The sequence below is a fragment of the Micromys minutus genome, assembly GCF_963924665.1.
Source record: "Micromys minutus genome assembly, chromosome: 12".
Lineage (NCBI taxonomy): Eukaryota > Metazoa > Chordata > Mammalia > Rodentia > Muridae > Micromys > Micromys minutus.
In genome coordinates, this window is record NC_137981.1 from 43,025,400 (window position 1) to 43,048,567 (window position 23,168).

At 39.1% G+C, this 23,168-nt stretch overlaps 1 protein-coding gene across 1 annotated transcript in view; it reads right to left on the minus strand.

Annotated features, from left to right (window-relative positions):
• The window catches only part of PHLPP1 (PH domain and leucine rich repeat protein phosphatase 1), a gene marked incomplete at its 5' end in the record, with an annotated part of 196,198 nt that overhangs the window by 41,111 nt on the left and 131,919 nt on the right, over positions 1-23,168 (minus strand). The window contains 5 exons of the mRNA XM_080926865.1: positions 2,920-3,015; positions 5,179-5,239; positions 8,001-8,203; positions 16,183-16,413; positions 16,941-17,087. Coding sequence (XP_080782991.1) covers positions 2,920-3,015; positions 5,179-5,239; positions 8,001-8,203; positions 16,183-16,413; positions 16,941-17,087 — 738 coding nt within the window. The remainder of the gene's footprint in view (positions 1-2,919; positions 3,016-5,178; positions 5,240-8,000; positions 8,204-16,182; positions 16,414-16,940; positions 17,088-23,168) is intronic.

A 23,168-nucleotide genomic window follows, 5' to 3' on the forward strand; every position in this document is an offset into this window, starting at 1 on the left:
TCTATATTCATTTCATAGAGGGAGACACAAAGAGCTTTGTCTAATCTTGAGTGAGAAGGTGAGTGCCACCCGCTGTATGCTTCTCTAGATCCATGATGTCCTGTCCAAACATGGCTGAGCAATCTTTGCAGAGAAGATAAACAGTAAACAAACTCTTCAGAACATGAAGCTTTTATAAATACAAATGAGAAAATGTTACATTTACTTTATTCATACGTTAAAATTCAGTCTTCCCTTTTTCTCTCCCCAATGCCTGTATAATTTAGGGATGCATAGTTTTATACTACAGAGAATAGAATGGGTGGGTTCCATTAACTGCAGTATCAGTCCATCAGATGCTAACTCAGTTCAGGTCAATCCTTCTGGATGTTATCTATACATTAAAATATTACTTTCCTATTAATATATTTTCATTAATAAATAACTTGTTTTGTTAAACTCATCATATACCTTCCTTAGAGACACAAAGTTTAAATACTGAATCAATTCTAATCAATCACTTTTACGTAAAGACTATACCACCAACTACATCACCCAAATCTTCAGCTAAATACCCAGAGGGAGGAAGCAATAGGCATTGGTTTTGTTCTCAGTTAAAAATACAAAACACTAAACTCTATGATAATATAACACTTGGTATTTGCTTTGAATAAGCATTTCTTTAGATCCCCAAAAGCCTATACTAGTGCAGAACCAAAGACTGGCTTTGGAAAATGGTAAACAAACAAACAGCTCAGCTAAAGTGTGCATTTTGTACTAATGTGAAAGCACATTTAGTCACTGATGTGATACCTGTTAGACTGAGAAATAAGAGGAGAGAAAGACAACACCAAAGAATAGCAAAAAAGGCAATGGTAAAAAATTTTCCAACAATTTTCTTTCCCATATGTGGCCATTCTTTTTCAGTGTTCCTCTTCTAGAAGCACTGGACATGGGCTGTGTCTGTCTGTCTCTAGTGATGACTGCTGCATGAGGTCAATTAAAAGCCCAATTAACTCTGGGGCAGAAAATGTTTTTAATGGATCACACTCATGGGCATTATGATGGTTAAGAACAAAGAGAAATTAGTCGTGTCAGTGACTGAAATGTAACTTGGAGGCATTTTATTACAACACAGCAAGAGTTACATATGCCATTATAAACTCCTAGGTGCCACATTAAAAAGTAAAACAATAAAATTCTTATTGTATGACTACATCTAAAAATGCTTTTAGTACTACTATTACTAATACTTGACATTCAGTGTCTCTCTACCTATAGTTTTCCATTAGAACTAGGTACATCTCAGATGTTCTCTCTCTCTCTCTCTCTCTCTCTCTCTCTCTCTCTCTCTCTGTGTGTGTGTGTGTGTGTACATAGATAACAGAAGTCACACTGGCTATCTTCCTCAATCACTCTATATTTTTGAGGCAGGGTCTCCCACTGAACCCACAGCCCACCAACTGAATTAAACTGGCTGACCACTGAACTACAGGGACCTGCCTGTGTTTGCTTCCCAGTGCTAGGATTAGATACATGCAGCTACACATGGCCTTTTTCTGTGGGTAATGAGGTTCCAAACTTAGGTCCTTATTCTTGTGTGATAGGCACTTTAGCGATGAAACCTTCTTCCCAGGCCCTTCTCACACTTGTATGAGTCAACTAAAAGAAGACTGAAGTAAAAGATCAAATAAAGTTTAAACTGCATGTTATTTCTATCATTGATATTTTTAATTGTACATTGATAACAAGTTTTCTCTGTCCTATAATTGGCTAAAAGCATTGAAATAATCAAACTTTAAAGTTTGCCATCAACTGGCCATCAATTAAGTTTAGTTATTACTTAAAATTAACAGTGAGTGCCATAGTCAGAAGAGCCACACTTCAAATGCCAGGTCTCCCGTGTAGACATGGGAGCATCAAGATGAACACTAGATTCATCATAGAATGTTCTTCATGACAGCCCGGGAAAGACTTCTCCTGTTGTTTACTAACTAGCTGGCTAGTCTATTGGCCACTATTAGAGCAACTATTCTACTGGAAGAGTTTTATCTTTTTCTATGGATGCTACAAATCATCATATGACTGTTTTAAAAATCTTGTTAATAAAGAACAAATCATGATGGACTGGGAAGGTGGCACAGTGGGTAGAACTCATGGTGAGGCTTAGCAACTGGCATTCAGATCCTGAAACATGCAAAAGCCAGAAATGGTGCAGGAAGTCCTTGTGCTTCCATGGGTGAAATAAGGGTCTCCAGAAGTGCAAGGGCCAGCTAGCCTAACACACCATCAGTATGTATAAAGACCTGACTTCTCCAAGGCACACTGAGGACTGAGCCCCTCCCCGAGGCAGTCCTCCAGCCTCCACGTGTCACTGGAACACATTCACACCCCTCAACACTTCTAAAAGAACACAAATGATGAACAAAGGTAAATGTTAAAGGAGAGAAAGTGAAACTTGTAGGTCTCTTACTCCAACTCTGAATTCAAAGAGAAAAACACAATATAGTTTGCAGTTTCAAGGTTTAGTGATCTAACAATATCCACCTGCCTTGTGTCCCACCACCAACAAAATTATATCCCTGGGAAAACAAAACTTGTCCATGGTAAGGTAGACATGCTGTCAACAGACAGTAGAGATTCTGAAAGAATTAAGATTCCCAGAGGTAAACCATTTATATTGTTTGCTAAGTCTCTTAACATTTCTTTTGGTTTATTTATAATTTTCCAGTCAACACTACTGCCTAGTATAGATTTGCAATGTCAAACTAAAAAGTCTCCATCCCATGATGATACATGAATAAAAAACAATGAATACATTCTAAAATACAGAGTCTCTTGGGACTCAAACCAACCCGCTAACAAGATAAACACTAAGCTACCACATTATTTCCAACCATCTATCATTTCGTGTCCTTTCATTCGATCTGAAATGCTTACCGGGCAGGAAGTTCACATATTTGATTATGGCCAATATCCAAAACTTCTAACTTCCGGCTTTCACATACCCACTCAGGCACACTTTCTAGGCAGTTTCTAAAGATGAGAACATAAAAATTACAACTTAAAAAATTAAATCTGGCCTTAAATATCTAGTCTAATTTTTTCTTTAATTTATATGTGTCTGTATACATGTATACATTCATGCAGGTGCCCACTGAGGCCAGAAGAGGGCAGAGGATCTCGGAGCTGGAGCTATAGCCAGTAGTAAGTCACTGGTGTAGGTGCTGGGAGTGAACTACAATTCTCTGCGAGAACACTACATACTCTTTACTACTGGGCCAGCTCTCCAGTTCCTCAAATGTACTTCTAAGCTCAAAACTACAGAAAAGTAAAACTTTACGAGAAATGCCAATCTCCAAAGCAAGGTTAAAAGGATATATGTAGTCACAGTATTTTAAAACCAGCACGAATCATTATAATAGAGAAAAAGAAAAAGCTAACACAAATCTGCATCATCTGCATCATTTCTAACATCTAAAGGACTTGTACCTCTCAGATGTTAACAAGTCTTTAGAGACCACTGCAGACTCAGAAAGAGGACTACCATAGGGAAAAATACACAGTGATCGAGTTAAGGCAAACGATCAACTAACAAATTTTTTATTTTCAAATGTACATCTTTTTCACTGGCATTAAAAATAATCCTCAAATCTGTGTCACCGTGAAGATGCAGCTGTGGGGAAGGAGAGTGACATGGTGCATGGCCAGGTATGACTTAGAATTAGTGATCTGATGTGGTTAGTTGGCCGTGTTGTGCTCTAAAATTGTTTTATTTAATAATAGTTGACTTCTGAAAATGGATTAATAAGAGAGAGATGTGGGAAAATTCCTTACCAATGTAATTGTAGCAGATGGAAATTAAAACTATAAATGATAAAAGCATGTAGAACTCTGTGCTAAAGAACTCTAAGCTCCCTACTAAAGGCCTTTCTTAACACCCTAGGGAGCAGTGTACACAGTGTACACAAGTAAAGCACACGAGTTAGACATGTACCATGAGATTTATAAAGGAAGGTGAGCACTATTGAGGGTTCTGACCTCGGGTTTTCAATGGTACCATTAGACAATTAGATTCTGCAGGTTAGATGGAAACAGGTTCACTCTGTAATCAGCTCTCTTGAAGTAAATCTGCACAAGGTATTTATATGTACCTATGTATACAATCCTGTTTTCATTTAAAAGATGAAAAGTTATATCCAGGGCTGGGGGGGGGGGGCATACCCAAAGAACTTAAGTAATGTCTAAATTTAATTAAATAAAACTGTAGAAATTTTTTTTAGAAATTTCATTAAACACTCCAAGGAACTTTATATCTAAGTGATAATAAAGTTACAATTGGAATAATTCTTTAAATATCTAACAAACTGAAAAGGTGCTTATCATTAAAATAGCTACATGTATATACTTTCACAATGTAAGCTTGTGTGCTTTACAACTCACAGTGCCAGTGGAATCCTAAGGATGCAGTCACACCCTCAAATGTCTCAGGAGGTGGCATCTTCAGAGCCCCAGAGCCCCATGTGTTTTGAAATTTTGGGTATTTCCTTAAATTGACTTTCAATTTTAGTATATTGAAATTAGTGAAGTTTCACTTGTATAAATGCATGCTGTAGTCACAGATGACTAGCCTTTATGTCATAAGGGAAGAGAATCTATCTTTTTATTTTTAGGCACTGCAACAGATAGTTTCCCACTGCAAAAGGGAAGCTACTTAAAAGTCAGAGGGTCTGCCTACCTAAAACAAACTAAGAGCCCAGCAACTTCCGGAAGTCTTGGCAGGTCGATGTGAACAAAGTGACAAAGAATCTCAGAGAAAAACACAAGGTGCAGTTAATATACTTAAGGGTGACTGGACCTTCACGCCACACTGGTCTCCAATCTTTCAGGCTTAACGTAAGGTCCAAATTGGTTCTAGAGCTGGGGCCTCTTCCTCAGTGGTAGGGGCTTGCTTAGCTTGGATGAGGTATTGAGTTTGAATCCCAGTTTAGGAAGAAAACCAAAAAGATGGCATCCAAAAGGCAGTTGGTTGCATTTTTTAAAGATGAAATTTTAAATTAAGTTTGATCTTTACTATTTTAAAATAACTTAAGATTACTTTCCTTCAAAGTCTATTAAAAACATTGCCATAGGTTTGGATAGAATCATCTAAAGAATTCTCAGAAGAGCCAACATTTCTATGGGATGCTGTCTTCTTACCTTGAGACATCCATGTAAGACAGATAATTTGGAACTGGGTAGACATCAAGGTGAACAAGTTCTAGGAGGAAAAACATAAGTACATTACTACTATCCACATGGCTCTTTGTTCTCCTCTACGTTAAGAAGTGCAATGCATTTTCTTCTGTAATGTTACAATTGTGGGAGAACAAAGACATCTTGTATGCAATTGTAAGACATTCACTCTCTGTTCCTATTAGTTTATGTGGTTTCTCGGTGTTATGTGTACTAAACTGTACCTCAAAAGTTACTTAAATGATCCTTGCTTTGGGTCCCTCACAACTGAAGCAGCATACTCTGGAGAGCAACAGATGAGTTCCACGAATCAAACCACAAGGTCTTCTGAACTTTATGAATGTGACACCGCTGTCTGGAGCTCTGTCCCTTGGGCAGAGTAGTTTCTGAAAGTCCTGCTCTCTTTGCTCATACGTTCTGTCCTTATCTAGTGCCCACTCTGGTCCCAGCTGTGAGAGGCTTACAGCAGCACTCTCAGTACCAGCTCTTCAATCCCACTTACAGAGCAGGCCCAGGCTCCCTCAGCTCACACGAAGCCCACCTTAGATGCCTGCACAGCTGGTGGCGTGCATTATTGTTGTACTCTCTCTTCAGTGTGTCTTGCCTAGTGCACTCTCTCATGTTACGTTTCTAAGCATCACTCTATCGTCCTAAAGATCTCTCCCACATCCTTATGAATTATTATACTGTGTTCAGAATCTCAAAATCAGGCTCCACACCATAATTCCTTGATTAAGGAATTACCCGAAAATAAGCAGTCTTATGAGATAGCTAAGAATCTTGCTATTGGTATTCCAGTGGATACTTAGTTCAGGTTTATCTCCAAGTAACCCCATTGTCAATAAATCATGAAATTGCAGGTTTTAAATGGAGCCTACAGTGGACTTTCTTCTTCTTCTCCTTCTTCTTCTCCTTCTCCTTCTTCCTCCTCCTCCTCCTCCTCCTTCTCCTCCTCCCCCCCTCCTCTTCCTCCTCCTCCTCCTCCTCCTTCTTTTTCTCCTCTTCTTTTTGACATTAGAATATAGGGGTTTTTTAATTGAATATTCTCTACATTTACATTTCAGGTGTTATCCCTTTCCCCCAATCTCATCCCCCTCCCCCTCCCATTGTCTCCATAAAGGTGCTTCCTCTCCCACCTCAGCACCTTGGGGTTCTCCTACACTGGGAAAACAAGCCTTCCAAAGGCCTTTCCTCCCATTGATGTCAGAAAATGCCATCCTCTGCTGCATACATATGCACCTTGGGCCACGGGCCTCTCCATGTGTGCTCATTGGTTGGTGTTTTAGTCCCTAGGAGCTGTGGTGGCTTTGGTTAGTTGATCATTTGTTCTTCCCATGGGGTTGCAGACCCTTTCAGCTCCTTCAGCCCTTTCTCCAGCTCCTTCATTGGGGCCCTCGTGTTCAGTCTGATGGTTAGTACCCTCCTCTGTATCAGTATGACTCTGGCAGAACCTCTGAGGAGGCATCCATATCTAGTTCCTGCCAGTAATCACTACTTGGCATCAGCAATAGTGCTTGGGTTTAGTGGCTGCATATGGGGTAGATCCCCAGGTAAGGCAGTCTCTGGATAATCTTTTCTCCAATCCCTGCTCCACTATTTGTCCCTTTATTTCTTTCCATGAGCATTTTGTTCTCCCTTCTAAGAAGGACTGAGGCTCCTACCTTCTGGTCTCCCTTCTCTTTGAGCTCCATAAGGTCTGTTAATTGTTTCTTGGGTATTCAAGCTATTTGGGCTAGTATCCACTTATAAATGAGTACATACACTGAGTGTTCTTTTGTGACTGGGTTACCTCACTCAGAATGATAGCTTCAAGTTCCATCCATTTGCCTAGGAATTTCATTGTCATTGTTTTTAATAGCCGAGTAGTACTCCATTGTGTATATGTACCACAATTTCTGTATCCATTCCTATGTTGAAGGACATCTGGGTTCTTTCCAGCTTCTGGCTATTATAAACAAGGCTGCTATGAACATGGTGAAACATGTTTCCTTGTTAGATGTTGGAACTTCTTTTGGGTATATGCACAGGAGTGGTATAGCTGGGTCCTCAGGTAGTACTAGGTCCAATTTTCTGAGGAACCGCCAAATTGATTTCCAGAGTGGTTGTACCAGTTTACAATCTCACCAACAGAGGAGAAGTGTTCTTCTTTCTCCACATCCTCACCAGCATCTGCTGTCACCTGAGATTTGATCTTAGCCATTCTGACTGATATTTCATGTATGTTTTCATGAATGTAGAATTTCAGGGTTGTTTTGATTTGCATTTCCCTGATGACTAGGGATATTGAGCATTTCTTTAGGTGCTTCTCAGTCATTCAATATTCCTCAGTTGAGAATTCTTTGTTTAGCTCTGTACCTCATTTTTTAATAGGATTATTTGATTCTCTAGAGTTTCATTTCTTGAGTTCTTTGTATATATTGGAGTCTAGCCCTCTGTCAGATGTAGGATTAGTAAAGATCTTTTCCCAATCCCTACAGTGGATTTTGCTTCTACCCTCTATCTAGTATTTAATCAAGTAGCCAGTGGAACATTTTACTTTGCCCCTTATGTTAATCAGAAGAAACAAATGACCAGTGGAAACAATTTATCATGATAAATTAAAAACAAGAAAGGAACAATAAAATCTTTCCTTCTGATTTAAGTAAATACCAAGCCAACATCTTTCTTTTATGCCTTTTATCTAGAAAGGATTTGACACTTATTTAAGAGATGAGGTAAGAGTGTCGGTAAGCCATGGCTGACGGTGCTGGGTAAACAGACCGGCTGGGGTGGAGTGTGCTACTTACCATTAGAAGAAGCATAGAGTGCTTTTAGAAAATAGCCACAAATGTTCAGTGTCACCAGCTGATTCCTCTCACAATGCAGAACTTCGATGTTGTTGAAGATCATAGCATCTAGATCACCAAGTTTATTGTCTCGAAGGTCAAGCTGAGTGACGTGTTGCACAAAGTCCACTTCGTCAGCTATAAGTTTTCTGAGTATGTTCAGTCTTAAGGAGGAAGGACAGAAATATAAGCTATTTAACTCCAACACTACTCCAAACAGTGTTCAGTGATGAGGAAGGACTCATGTCCCAGTGCACCACAGTTCCTCATGCATCTGGCCTTGTATAACTGGCAACATTTATGAGATATTTTTGGCGACAATTCTAAGAGGCCTGAGCCTTTATGGTATATTTTGAAAAACAATTTAGGCCATAAAGACTGGAAGAAGAAAAAGTATATTGACTTTACCTAATTCACTTCAAGAGAAGAGAAAAAATATCCATTTAATGTACTTATTTAAAAAAAAAAAAAAAGACACTATAAAACATCAGACACAAGCCCAGAACTATCAGAGATGCACTGCAACTACACTGGCTCCCGAAAGGGGGAGATGGGATGATGGAAAATATATGGGTAATCACAAAGAACAAAGTCAAGGACAATGACTTCAAGTCATGTATTGAATGGGAGCACCAGAGATGGAATGTAGGAACAGAGAATCTTGATTCTCAGGATCAGGACGAATAGGCAAAGGTATCTCCATACATGGAATACTACTCAAAGAGGAAAGTACAGAAGGCACTAAGTGCTGGCATCCAGGAGTCACTGAGAAATCATAAAATAAAGGGCATCAGTGGGGACCGACAATCTGGAACACATTGAACATAGGAAAGAATCATTCGTCCTGACAACTAGTTGTTTAACTGAATGAAGCAGTTGCAGGTGAGGTGCCAGTGACAAGCAGTGATGGATCAAGAAGGAAGATAGGAATCTAATAGAACAAATATAGGTTTATTTTTCCACTTTGAGAATAGATAACAATGTTTGTCACCTCTTAGTACCAAGGTTTGGAAAGAGACATCTCTCCGTAGTTGAGAAAGCACCGAGCTTGTGTACTGGATTAGGGTGCTGGTATTATAGACAGAGTTTGAGACTAGACATTCTCTGCAATGCCCACCCTTTAAAAAACAAAACAAAGCTACATCTATGAACTGATAAAACATATAGTAAAGCCATCGAGTGAAACAATAGCGAGTGACAGCTCCAAGTGAGGATTTGTCAATAGCAAGTGTAGCACATGGTGTCTTCAAATGTCCCCAAAGTGATAGTTTGGCTCCTTTTCTTGTTCTGGGTTGTAAAAATCAGAATTTGGCCCTAACCCAGAACGTTGCCTATTTCCAAATGTTCACTAGACTGTCAGAACGTGCACAGTGATTAAAAAACATGCCTCATCTTTGAGAGAAGAGGACAGAAAGAATTTAAAGAATGTTTCCTGTTCTCCACTGCCTCACACTTTGAAAAAACATAATGGCACTGTCATCTTCATTGCAAGCAGCAGCCCACTCACAGTCACTCTATGGGTAGTAACGAGGTAAGAAGTGTGTTAATGGGAAGCAGTAAACGAACCCTAGCAGGATAGGGAAGGTGATACGCTTTGTGTGGAAGACCAGCTCCAGGTGGAGAACCTTGAGCAGCAGTTGCCTAACGATCATCTGTGAAACGAGAACAGCATCCTTGTTTGAAAAAGAGTTAAGAAAACGAAAGAAATCTCTGTGTCCCAGCTCTGTGTACACTGTGAAGGGCTGAGGTCGTGGTGATGACAAGGGTGATGACCTCCGCCTTTATACTGAACAGTAATAAGATGGAGTGCTGTGCAGCATTCCATAGGAGAACTCTCAGTGCTGTGAGAAAACCCAACAAAGCAGAAGCCACTGAAAAGGAAACTCCTCATCTGGCTCTAAAGGGTATGGAAAAAAGAGAAAAGCGGGTCACAGGAAGTGGCACTGTGGCATCTGAACCACAGGCAGGAACGTGGTGTCTTTCACGAATACTACAGACTAAGAGGGAAGAGTAGTAACATGGCTGGCTATGCCCATGTACTGCTCAGTTAGAATATTTTTCAAGGGTTTTACCTACTAAATGCTAACATGGGGGATCGAGGATAAGTAAGGGTATTACTTAACAGGCCATGCCAAGGGGTCTTCTTTCTAAGTCACCACAGTACACACCAGCACACAGCTTCTACAGCATGTGACTTGCTATGCAAATCTAATACTCCAGCTGTTTTTCTGTAATCATTCTGTCATACATAAAGTGCTTGAATACAGTACTGATGTCAAATTACTACATATTTCTAAAATATGAGTTTCTATCTCATTATGGAAAAGTAGAAAAGAAAGGCTTCCCAGCCTGTGTTGGAGGACACATGGAGGCAGCTCTAAGACAGAGACAGAGCCACACTTACAAAAGACTTGTATGTTAGGGGGCTGAGAGCAAACAACAGAGCTAGGAAAACTCGGGCTGTGCTTCATGGGCACAGGAGAGTAAGGGAAAGCTAGGATACATTTTCCAGCTGGCAGCTGAAGAGAAATTAGTCCCAAGAAGACAAAGAGCTAAGGAAAGATTAAGGAATGATTAAAATCAAGATGATCAAAAAGATGGAGTTATGAGCACACACCACCCAAGTTAAAATTCAGAGAGAAAAGCCAGCTAAGAGAGAGAACTGGGACCAGTTACGTCAGGGGCTGGTGCAATTAGTGCTACAAAAGAGGACACTTAGATTGAAAGATGTCAATGTAGGGGAATGGATAAGAGAAAAGGTGATGGTTTAAGTCTGACATAACATTTCTTTAGGACAGAAATGCAATACAATCAGCTCTTTGCAGTCACTGTGAGTTTGAGGCCACTCTGGTCTACAAAGAGAGTTCCAGGACAGCTAGAAGACTACACAGAGAAACCCTGTCTCAAAAAACCAAAAACTAAAAACAAACAAACCAAAATCAGCTGCTTGCTCAGAGGAAATCGATAATGCCACAAGTTACTCACTAGGTTCAACTGAAGCACCAGAACAGAACTGCAAGACAGGCTACATTCTCCTCTCTGCTTTAGCACAGCAACCCAGAAGGAAGCAGTTATCTATGCACTCAGTATTTGCAAAATGCCCAGAGTCCCCTCTGGTAAATTTTATCTACCTAATGTCATCCAAAAAGACAAGACTCAAGTTAGAATGGTCAAGCCCAGGACTTCACAAAGCTATTCCTAAAGATTGTTACCTCCAGACACAGTAGGTCAATCTTATTTGTAAGCTCCTTCAAAAAAAAAAAAAAAAAAAAAAAAAGAAAAAGAAAAAGACTCCTTTGACACATATACCACTAAATTCTGAAACTATCTCAAGCTTGTTACCTGAGGTCTGTGCCCATCATTTCTGGGTCTAACAAACCTATGCCATTAAGTCACTGAGGGTAAAAAACCATAAATTATGAAATATGAAATTATCTATACAAAAAATTCAAAGTTAAATAACATTATGTTTGCACATAAATTTAACTGGGCAAACTATTGATCCCTGTCCTATTCTGCAAAGTTCTCAGGCTCAAATTAATCACAACCATTTATGTTTGGCAAATTAAGAGTTCTAGCCCTGCACAACATTAATAGCCCAGAGTTAGGAGAGCCTGCCTGCTTTAGTGTGAATGGTCCACAGGCCAAGCCACATATGGGAGAAGAAGGGACCAAATGCAACCTTCTTCTGTAGCAAGGGAGGAAAGTGAGTAATTCAGCAAAGACAGACCCACCTTCCACAATCATTAAAGACACCAAGAAAGACAGCTGAGCAGTTTAACTTAATTCACTCCACAACTCTATGAAGTGGGTTCCATTATTAAGTATAATTTGTAGATGAGAAATGGAGGCATAGAAGTCAAATAGCTCAAGATTTACAATGGCTAATAAGCAGATATAAAAGTCTGGTTAAGCTGAGAGAGTTAGCATTAAAGACTCTCACCCCAGTAAACTGTTCTGTAAGAAGTTAAATTCATGAATCTATAGATGCTCTTGTGTTTTTTAGGTTTTTGTTTGCTTGCTTGTTTTGATTTTTAAAGATAAAATTTTAAAAGCATTTTCTTGTTTACATGGTATATTATGTTGATGGATCTTCATATATTGAACCATCCCTGCATTCCTGTTTTTTGAGAATTTTATTGAGCATTTTTACATTGATATTCGTAAGTAAAATTGCCCTGAAGTTCCCTTTCTTTGTTGGTTCTTGGCGTGGTTTAGGTATCAAAGTAACTGTGGTTTCATAGAATAAATTGGGTAGTGTTCCTTCTGTTTCTATTTTGTGGAATAGTTTGAAGATTATTGGCATAGTTTAAGGGTATTCGTATTAGATCTTCTTTGAAGGTTTGATAGAATTCTGCACTAAAACCATCTGGCCCTGGGCTTTTTTTGGTTGGAAGGTTTTTAAGGCTTACTTTTATTTCTTTATGAGTTATAGGACTGTTTAGATGAATTAAATGCCTGATCTTAATTTAATGTCAGTATGTGGTATCTCATTAAAAAAAAGTAACCTGATCTGTAGACAAAATACAACACCCCTTGATGTTAAAGTCTTGGATAGGTCAGGAATTCATGGCATGACATAGCTAAACATAATAAAAGCAATGAATAGCAAAGCAACAGCCAACAGCAAATTAAATGGAGAGAAAATAGAAGCAATTCCACTAAAAGCAGGGACAAGACAAGGCTGCCAACTCTTTCCCTATCTATTCAATATAGTACTTAAAGTTTTAGCTAGAGCAATTAGACAATAAAAGGAGATCAAAGAGATACAAAATTGGAAAAGAAGAAGTCAAAGTATCAATATTTACAGATGACATAATTGTATACATAAGCAATGCCAAAAATTCTACCAGAGAACTTCTACAGCTGATAACTTCAGAAAAGTGGCTGGATATAAAATTAACTCAAACAAATCAGTAGTCTTCCTTTATACAAATCATAAATGAGCTGAGAAAGGAACTATGGAAACAAAATCCTTTATAATAGCCACAAATAATATAAAATCTCTTTGTGTAACTCTAACCATGCAAGTGAACTTCAAGTCCATGAAGAAAAAAATCGAAGAAGACCTCAGAAAATGAAAACATCTCCCATGCTTTTGGATCAGCAGGATTGACATAGTGAAAATGGCCATCTTATCCACAGCAATCTACAGATTCAATGTAATCCCCATCAAAATTCCAACACAATTTTTCACAGACATGGAAAGAGCAATTCTCAACTTCATATGAAAAAACAAAAAATCCAGGATAGCAAACATAATTCTCAACAATAAAAAAACTTTTGGGAGAATCACCATCCCTGACCTCAAGCTGTTCTATAGAGCAATAGTGATAGAAATTGAATGGTATTGGTACAGAGACAGACAAGTTGATCAATAGAATAGAATTGAAGACCCAGAAAATAAACCTATACACCTATGGACACTTGATCTTTGACAAAGAAGCCAAACCAAACAGTGGCAAAAAGAAAATATCTGGTCTAACTGGTAGTCTGCTTGTAGAGGAATGAAAATAGATCCACATTTATCACTTTGCAAAAAGGTTAAGTACAAGTGGACCAAGGTCCTCAACATGAAACCAGATACACAGAATCTAACAGAAGAGAAAATGGGACAGAGCCTTAACTCCTTGGCACAGGGGGAAATTTCCTGAACAGAACACCAATGGCTCAGGTCCTAAGATCAACAATTGACAAATGAGACCTCATGAAACTGAAAAGCTTTTCTAAGGCAAAAAAACAATGTCACTAGAACAACCTAAAGATTGGAAAAAGATCTTCACTAACAGTACATCTGATAGAAGGCTAATACCCAAAATATATAAAGAATTCAAAAATTTACATCCATAAAACCCAATTAACCTAATTAAACAATCCAATATAAAAAAAAATTGGGTAGAAAGCTAAACAGAGAATTCACCATAGAGTAATCTCAAATGGCCAAGAAGCAATTAAAGCCATTTTTCTAAGTCTTTAGTCATCAAGGAAATGCAAATCACAATGACCCTGAGATTCTACCTTACACCAATCAGAATGGCTAAGATCAGGTGACAGCAGATGCTGAGGAGGATGTGGAGAAAGAATAACACTCCTCCATTGTTGGTGGGACTACAAACTGGTACATCCACTCTGGAAATCAATCTGGCAGTTCCACAAAAAATTGGAAATAGCTCTACCTGAAGATCCAGCTATACTACTCCTGGGCATATACCCAAAAGATGATCTACTATACCACAAGGACACATACTCCATTATGTTCACAGCAGCCTTATTTGTAATAGCCAGAAGCTGGAAAGAACCCAGATATTCCTCAGCTGAAGAATGGATACAAAAAGTGTGGTTCATTTATAAAATGGAATACTATTTAACATCATGAGTTTTGCAGTAAAAGGGATGATGGAACTGGAAACTATCATCCTGAGTGAGGTGACCCAGACCCAAAAGGACATGCATGATATGTACTCAGTGTTAAGTGGATTTTAGCTAAAATACAGAATACCTAGGAAACAACCCACAGACCATAAGAAGTTTAACAAGCAGGGTGGCCCAAATGAGGGTATTTCAATCACATTTAAAAGAAGGGAGAAAATAATCATAGGAGGCAGAGGGGGTAAGAGACCGGGGTAAGGGAGGGGAAGGGAAAAGGGGGAATAAGATCAGGTATGGGGGTGGGGAGGAGACATGAGAGAAGTTCAGAGGGCCAGAAGAATAAATGAAAACATGCAACCTCTGTGTTTGGGAGGTGGGGAAACCCTCTAGAAAGTCCCACAGACCTGAGAGGTTAGAGACTCTCAGGACTCAATGGGAGAGACTCTAGCCAAAATGTCCAACAGTGGGGAGATTATTTATACCCAACCATTGAAATACAGTTGGGGACCCTGATGGTTGAATTGGGGGAAGGATTGAAGAAGCTGAAGGAGAGGGCAAGCTCATAGGAAGACCAGTAGTTTCAATTAACCCTGACCCCTGGGAGCTTCCAGAGACTGAGCCACCAACAGACAGCATACATGCCTCCCCGTCCTGGAACATATATAGCAAGGGACTACCTGGTCTGGCCTCAGTGGGCGAAGATATGCCTAATCCTCAAGAGAAGTGAGGTCCCAGGTAAGGGCGATGCCTGATGTGTGTGGGAGTACCCTCTTGGTGGCAAAGGGGGAGGACGAATGGGATTGAAAAATGTGAGATCGAGGACTGTGAGAGGGGGCAACAGCTGGAATGTAAATCAATAAAGTCATTTTAAAAAGGCATCTCTTTGGGCATCTAGAGATGGCTCAACTGTTAAAAGCACTTGCTTGCCTTTGAGGACTGGAATTTTGTTCCTAGTACCCACACAGCAGCTCACAATGTCCATTACTCCAGTTCCAGCAGACTTGACACCTTCTTCTACTATCAGTGGGCACCAGGTATATACCCACATGCATACAAATAAAATAAATAAATCTCTAAGGAAATCTAAAACCAGATCCTTCTTGTATAATATTTCTCTATGATTAAAAATTGATAGGACCTTACCTACCCAAAGAATAATGACTAAGCAGTCACTGGAAGCAAAGTCTGAGGCAGAAGATTCTTGTTGGGTTTTAATGTGGTCTCTGAGTTGAGGGGGCAGCTAAATTTGGACCTGAGAGGAAATTATAGAATCTATATTTTTGTGAGGAATGATAAGCTAAGCTCAGAGCCACTTGAATGAATATAGAAGAAATTTAAACCAATTTAACTTAAATTAAGGAAGCCAAGAGAAAAAAAACAAAAAAAAAAAAATACAAAAAGAAAAACAAACCGACAACAACAAACCAAGAGATGCTCTGCAGTATCACATGCCTCAGGTGAGGTGATGAGAAAGACTATGAACAAGGTCCACTGTGTGCTTGATGACTTCCAGTCAACATAAACAGTTCCCTACCCCAGTGCTCCTACAGATCCATGCAAATTCCAACTGAACTCAAGTTTACAGAACCAACGTGAGACAGAGCCAAGAGGTGAGACAGAGTTGGTCAACAGTAGGATTTTTCAGTGTAAGCTTGAAACCTTATAATTAGTCATCTCTTCCTTCTGGTACTAGTACTAGCCAGACAGTTTGGCTAACTCACTCCACAATACAGCCAGTCCCTCAAGCAGGATCTACTTCTGAAAGGTTGGTTACCTTAGGTCCACATGTTTAATATGAGGCATTCTTCTTAAGGCCTGTAGTCTAAGGGTCTCCATACAGTTTCCAGCCATACACAGTTTCTCCACAGCAGTCAGCTTCTCCAATACCTCTGGAATGTCAGTGAATTCATTAAAGGAAAGACCCAGATAGCTGAGCTGGTGCATGTTCTCCAACTCAGCAGGAAGGGACTGGAGAAAATTTCCATCCAGCAAAAACGTCTGCAAGCTATCAAAGAAGACATAACAATTATACACAAGAGTAAACAGTTTTGAATTTCACTATCAACATACAAGTTCATGAAGATCATATCACTGTAGAAATGCATAAAGAGAAGGTAGAAGGTAACAATGGACAACGAGGGAAAAGAAGAGAACTAAGAACCTTGAAGTCTATTAAAATGGGAAATGTTACTGATCTCCTCAACTTGCAAAGGCATACATGGGGAAATGTGCTAACTGCAATACAAGCCAGCCCCAATATTCATTGTTACCTTTTTTCTTAAAATTAATATCTAAAACTTAAAATTCAGTAACTCAGAAAATGAAAAAATCATTCACAAAAAACTTTAGTTTAATTTTTACACAACTCTGAGACTCTAAATTTTTAACATGTGAACTCTACACAGACCACACAGTGACTTACTGCTAGGTCTAAGGCAAATACTTCCTCAGTAAACATAACAAATTAATCAATATGATGTTCAAGTTCCACAGAGCTTTCTACAGATAGCCCCAGTGGTTTAAAGTACTCACTTCTGCATAGCTCCAACAGCTGCTGGGACTTCTCGCAGGGCATTGCAAGATACATTCAGCTCTGCTAGGGTTGGAATGCTGCAGACTGCTGACGGGAAGGCTCCGAGGTGGTTATTGGAAAGGTTAAGGCTCTTCAATTTGGTGAATCTATCGCAATACAAGAAACAAATGTCACAAATGCACAGCACAGCCTTGAGGATAATCCTGCTCAGCTCCCTGGTCTGACTGAGGCAGACCTCGGCCCTTCAAGGCTTAGGGAGTAGAAAAGCCAGAGAGTAAGTTTGAGTCCAAGGGCAGTGTTTTACCTAAAAGGTAAGAGCATTCAGCAAGACTTGATGCTTTAAAGTTGGGTGAAGTGGTAAGTTCTATGGTCAATGTTTTTATGTAAATGATCCTGGGAACGAACCCAGGCAAGAAAATCTGGGAAACAAGGCTTCCTGGTGTCTCCAAGTCCAAAATTTGTGCCTCTCACCTCCAACCCCAACTCAGGAGAACAAACTATCAAAGTCAATTTCCTAGATGCCCCAGGCTCTGTAGGGTCAGGTTTAGGAACCAGTTCCCATCATCCCCCACCTGAACACAGCACTTGCTGCTGCTGCCCACCGCCCTTTCTGAAGATCTGTCAGTTCATTCCAATGATGTTTCCTTCCCTGCGCCCTTCTGAACTCTCCTTAACCGTCTTCCTCCTTATGAGCATCTTAGCCTCCATTTCTTCTCCCACTTCAGACGGGCACGCACGACCAGTCTATTATTCATCTTATTCCTGTCCTACACTTGTCTTCCTTGGACTCACTGCTCCACGAACGGCTTGTTCCGTTCCATCACAACCTGTCCCTGCTCTGAGCCATCCTACCTCTTCCATCAAAAACTAAATAAGCCCTTCCACCTGCTTTGTTACGGTCCTTTTATTTTCTCTGTCATTTAGGCAACTGCAGTTGCTGTCTTTAATGTCTGCCTCTCTATGTACTCAACATTTACACTCTGGACATCGACTCATATGAGATGAGAAACAGTGAATTCTTATAAAGACTGTCTAGCCTAATAGTTGGCACTTCACACCCTGCCAAGTGCAGACGGATGATCACATGACCTACTCACTAAAATTTATGATAATATTATTAAGCTGTAGTCTATAAGAAATGTAAATTTTTATTCAGCATAGAAAGCTGATAGTGTACTACTGAACAAGGTCAAAAAGTTACCATCATTTTTAATAACAGTTATCTTATTGAATGCATGAATACAGATCTATTAGTAACTTAAATTGACAAAATAGGCAAATAATTAACTGAATTACCATTTTTAGTTGTTTTTAATATTATACTTCAATCCATTAAATCTTTTTTTTTAATTGGATATTTTCTTTAATTACATTTCAAATGTTATCCCCTTTCCAGTTTCCCTTCTGGAATCCCAGAATTGTAAAAAAAAAAAAAAAAAAAAAAAAAAAAAAAAAAAAAAAAAATAGCTTTGACCTTGGGATTTAATGAGAGGATCTTAGAACCCTTTGGAGGTCCCCAAAAACATCTTTACAAAATTCCTAGGCAAATGGATGGAACTAGAGACTATTATCTTGAATAAGGTAACTCAGCCACAAAAGAACAGATATAATATGCAGTCACTGATAATTGGATACTAGCCCCAGAAAGCTCTGAATACCCAAGAAACAGTTCATAGACCATATGAAGCTCAAAAAGATGAATGGCCAAAATGTGGAAGCCTCAGCCCTTCTTAGGGAAAAAATAAGTATATAGCACCCTCTCAGAGTGTGGTACACCTAGACCTTAAATCATTAAAAATTCAAGACCTAAGAATGCAGCCTTGTGGCAATCCTTGGTATTTAAAAATCTTTATGTTTTAATCTTTACACACCAAGAAAACTTTGACTATTTCCATGTTACATTTTGTTTTATATGTACTTTATGCTCATTGTAACTAATTAAGTTTTCAATGCATCCTTATCAAACCTTTAAAAAAAATCAAGTACTGACAAAAAAATAAATTCATATAGTTTTATGCAAAAAAAAGTTGTCAGTGTTTAAGGGCAAAAGCTAGAAAGTCAGGGTCCAGAAGTATAAAGTGAAAGTAAATCTTATCCTTTCTAATCCCCATGTTTTTAAACTTTCTTTCCAGAAAATATATCTGCACATGTAATTATGTATATAAAATTGTTTTTCCCCACAGATGGCACTTTGACCTTTCCATTTCATATATAATTTGAAAGCATTCGAGTATGCAATCATTTGAAAATAGCAAGATCTGAACAAGTTTAAATGGTACAGGATGTTTATACAATTTATAACAGTTGACTTAATCAGTTCCTCCACTGAAGTATGTTTGGGTTTTTTAAGACAATTCAAAGTGGACAGCTATGATATGCCTCTGCATGGTTTTATTAAGTATTACCTATAGTAATGGATTTAACAGGAAAATGAACACATTTTCCATTTAACAGTTAAGGCCACGTTGCCATTTCCTCAATTGCTATATTCTCAGCATCTGTATGTCAATAAGTTCTTTATAATCTACATAATGCATTTCTTATTGATTGGTTAGGATGCATGACTTTTTTTCCTCATGGGAGGGGGCTGCTCATCTCTTCTTCATTTATTGGTCACTCCTGCTTTTCCTTCTTGTACATACTCAATATAGAACACTAACAATGTATCTTTACAGCTATGATTTTATAGAAAACATTAAATAGGGCATTTAATAAATCAAAATTTTAGGTGAATTTTTTTCCTTTAAAAAGATAATACACTGTCATCATACATATCTAATACCCTTTGATATTTCCTGTTTGAAATTATACAGGGAAAGGGTAGTATTGTGTAATTGACTTTATTCTCTCCCAATTTTGTCAAAATTTTATTTTCTTCTGATTTTGGTCAGAATAACTTTGGAAATAAATTCATACTCATGGATGTAGAATAAAGCAGGAAAAAATTTAAACATGGACATTTGGCCAAATAATTTTTAAAATCCTATTTCAAACTAGTACTTCAATTCACCATCCACCATAGGTAGAGGGAAAGAAAGTATTGGAGTGTGTGTGTGTGTGTGTGTGTGTGTGTGTGTGTACCTATTTAGAAAAGTTCTTTAGAGCAGCTTCTGTGTTGTCTGTTCACAGGTCAGCAGTGGCAGCTCGATCACTCACAAACACTTCACAGACACACCAACAGTCCAGTGCGGCAGAGTTGAAATAACCAACACAAATCACCAGCAGTGGCCTTATTCCTAACAGAGACTAATACAGAGTAATTCTAATCGTTACAGTGATGTTCATGAAGCAGTGTTACAGCGGTACACTGAGCAGACAGTAATGGGCACTGTAGCAGTTCAGACCATTTGAGTTACCCCAAAGCTCCGAGGCACAGTTTTGCTTTGCAGTACTGGCATTGGAAAGTCTGGGCACTGGACAGACTCCAAAATTTTCAGAGACTAGACTAGAGACTTGTAACTAATTATGGTTTGTCACAAGCAACACTTGAAGTCCCCTTCAAACTGGATACCATAAAAGCCCCATGTATAACAAAGTACATTTTGGCTTGTTAGGAATGGGACCTCACCTGACAGGTGCAAAGTGAAATCAGGGACAAAACAGTGGAATGAAGCTATTGATAGCACTACAGGTCAGGTTGATGGCAGGTCCAGAGTTGCACCCCCTTACTCTATGGACATCACAAAAGCACTGAAGTAGGACACGAGATGTCCAAAGTGCTAAAACATCTAGAGTGTCATGCGTTGGTGCACGTTTTTAATCTACATGTTCCCTTCTGCGGTTTCAGAGACATACTAATAAGCTGCTGAGAGGAAAGGGTACCTTTAAAACTGGGACTGAGGGAACAGGGCAATCAGTATTTCTGCCCTTTCCTCTTTAATCCAGGCAACAACACAGTGTGCAAATGTATTATTGTCTGTGCTGGATAATTTCATGCTAACTTGACAAGAGCTAGTCATTAGATAGGAGAGAGTATCATCTGAGAAAATGTCTCCATAAGACCAGGGGATATGTAAGCTTGTAGGGCATTTGCTTAATTAGTGACTGATGGGGGAAGAACCAGCTAACCAGAGCTAGTGGTCCTGTGTTCTACTCCATGGAGAGCAAGCCAATAAGCAGTCCTCCTCCATGGCCACTTTTTAAGACAAGCTTTTTAAGCTTAGTCCTCGCCCTGTATCCGTTCTGAAAGGTAACATCCATAAGGGCTCAGGTGGCCTCAGTGGACAGTTGCCAGACCGCCAGTACTGAGACCACTCACTGGATGTGCTTCCATAAGCAAAGCTGCTCATGTTCATGACAAATGCTAGAAGCATATAAAGAATGGGTTAGGAACAAGTTATGAACTTCTACTTCTCTCCAATTCCATCCTCCACTGAGGATAGTTTGGTTCACATCCACACTTGGCGTATTGATAATTTCAATTATAATGCCAAGGCTGTGGTATAGCCGAAATTCTGACATCTAACAGACCCCAAAGAAACGAAACCTAAAAGCTCTGCTGTAATGACTCAACCGGTACCAAAGACATGAATGTTCTCCAGAAACCAAAATGTGCTGTCTATCAGCCTCCAAGTCCTGTTGATGGTGTGGGAAAAGCTAAACTACACAGGTAGTATTTTGTGTCATCTGAAAAATCTCTGGATTCCATAACACAAAGGGTCTCAAAAGTTTTTCAAATGAACTTGTATTTTCCAAACTATCACTGATAGAATAAAGAATGTGTATAATTTAAATTTGAATACATGGTGCAAGTTTTTAAAAGAAAAACTATAGCTTTAAAACAAACAAACAAACCAACTGAGGTTCCTCCTCTTCCCTAAACCCTGTCAGTCATGTCCAGTGTGCAAGTCCTCCCAATGCTGCAGACAGACCAATGCTGCTCGTCTGGCCATCTTTGGTCTGTCTAAACCTCTCAGTGAAGCACAACTATTTACAAATGGAAGGATATGCACGAAGTGCCTTTCAAAGATATATATGCTTTGCCCATTTTTCTAAAAAGTTTCCACTCAACAGTCTGAGGAGCCCTGTGAATCAATCTGCATTATTAGATTTGTAAAAACTCTCTTAAGTTTTCCTACTGTTAACTAGTGTATGCCTTTTGGCATGCACTGATTTTTAAGTTTTGTTGAATCAAATTGGTTATTCTTTCCTAGTTTTTGTTCGTTAAATTTATTTTAATATTTACACTTTCAAGAATTTCCACTTTTAGCTATTTTATTTTTATCTATTTCATTGTATACTTCATTTACTATTTCCTTACTATTACAATTTTTAGTTCATATATTAACCTATAGCATTTTCATATACATTGTATACTGTACCTTTTACCTTGCCCTTTCCCCTGCTGTCTCTCTTCCTCCCCCAACTGTCCTATTTCTGCTCTCGGAACATCTGCTTTCTCATAGACTGGTAGAAACAGTCTGCTTTCTTTTTAGTAGCTAATTACATTTACTATCTAAATCACTTTTTTCTGATGCTTAATTAAAAACCTTCTACACTGGGGGAGAATAAGAGAAGCATGGCTGCTACTTAACTCCAACAGAGCAGCATGGGTAAAACCAGCAGTGTGTGCTTTCTGTTTCCTAAGACTGCTTCCCAAACCATGCTGGGCTTGCTGTCTGAGAGCCCACCTTGAATTGTTCAGCTGGTAAACATCTGAGTTTTGCATACTGTAAGGGTTCTCTTGATTTACCTTCTGTGTACTCTTCAGACTGAAGCCCTTGCTCCTTGGTGCTCTATCTAATTGGGAACTCGATCCTATAGCATGTCAGGTGTGACATAAGGAACCTACATACACTCTAGCATGTAAGAAGCTGAGTACTTTGCATGGTAGAGGCTTGTGCTCCTGCATTCAGAGGAAGTAATAGAAAATACCTTTGACCCCCATTGTCTTATGGCTATTTGTGTTTGTAGGAACATGAAAAACCCTTTGCTCCCAGGCCAGCCTCAGCATCACTAGGAACACCCGTCCCTCAGAAGGCATGACTCATCTTCTGGCGCAAATTTGTCCTCACATCACAAAACGACTCCCCTGGAACTGAACTTTCATCTCTTCCCAATTTCTTGGCACATGTCCACCCTATATAACTTCGGAGACTCTGCACTGATTTATGCAAGGCCTGCTCCAAGAGATGAGCAGTTCACCAGCTTCAGTCCAGGAAGTACCCATCTTTCTTCTGAGGCTCAGAAGTACACAAAGCAAATGTGGCTTACAATCAGCTTTTCAA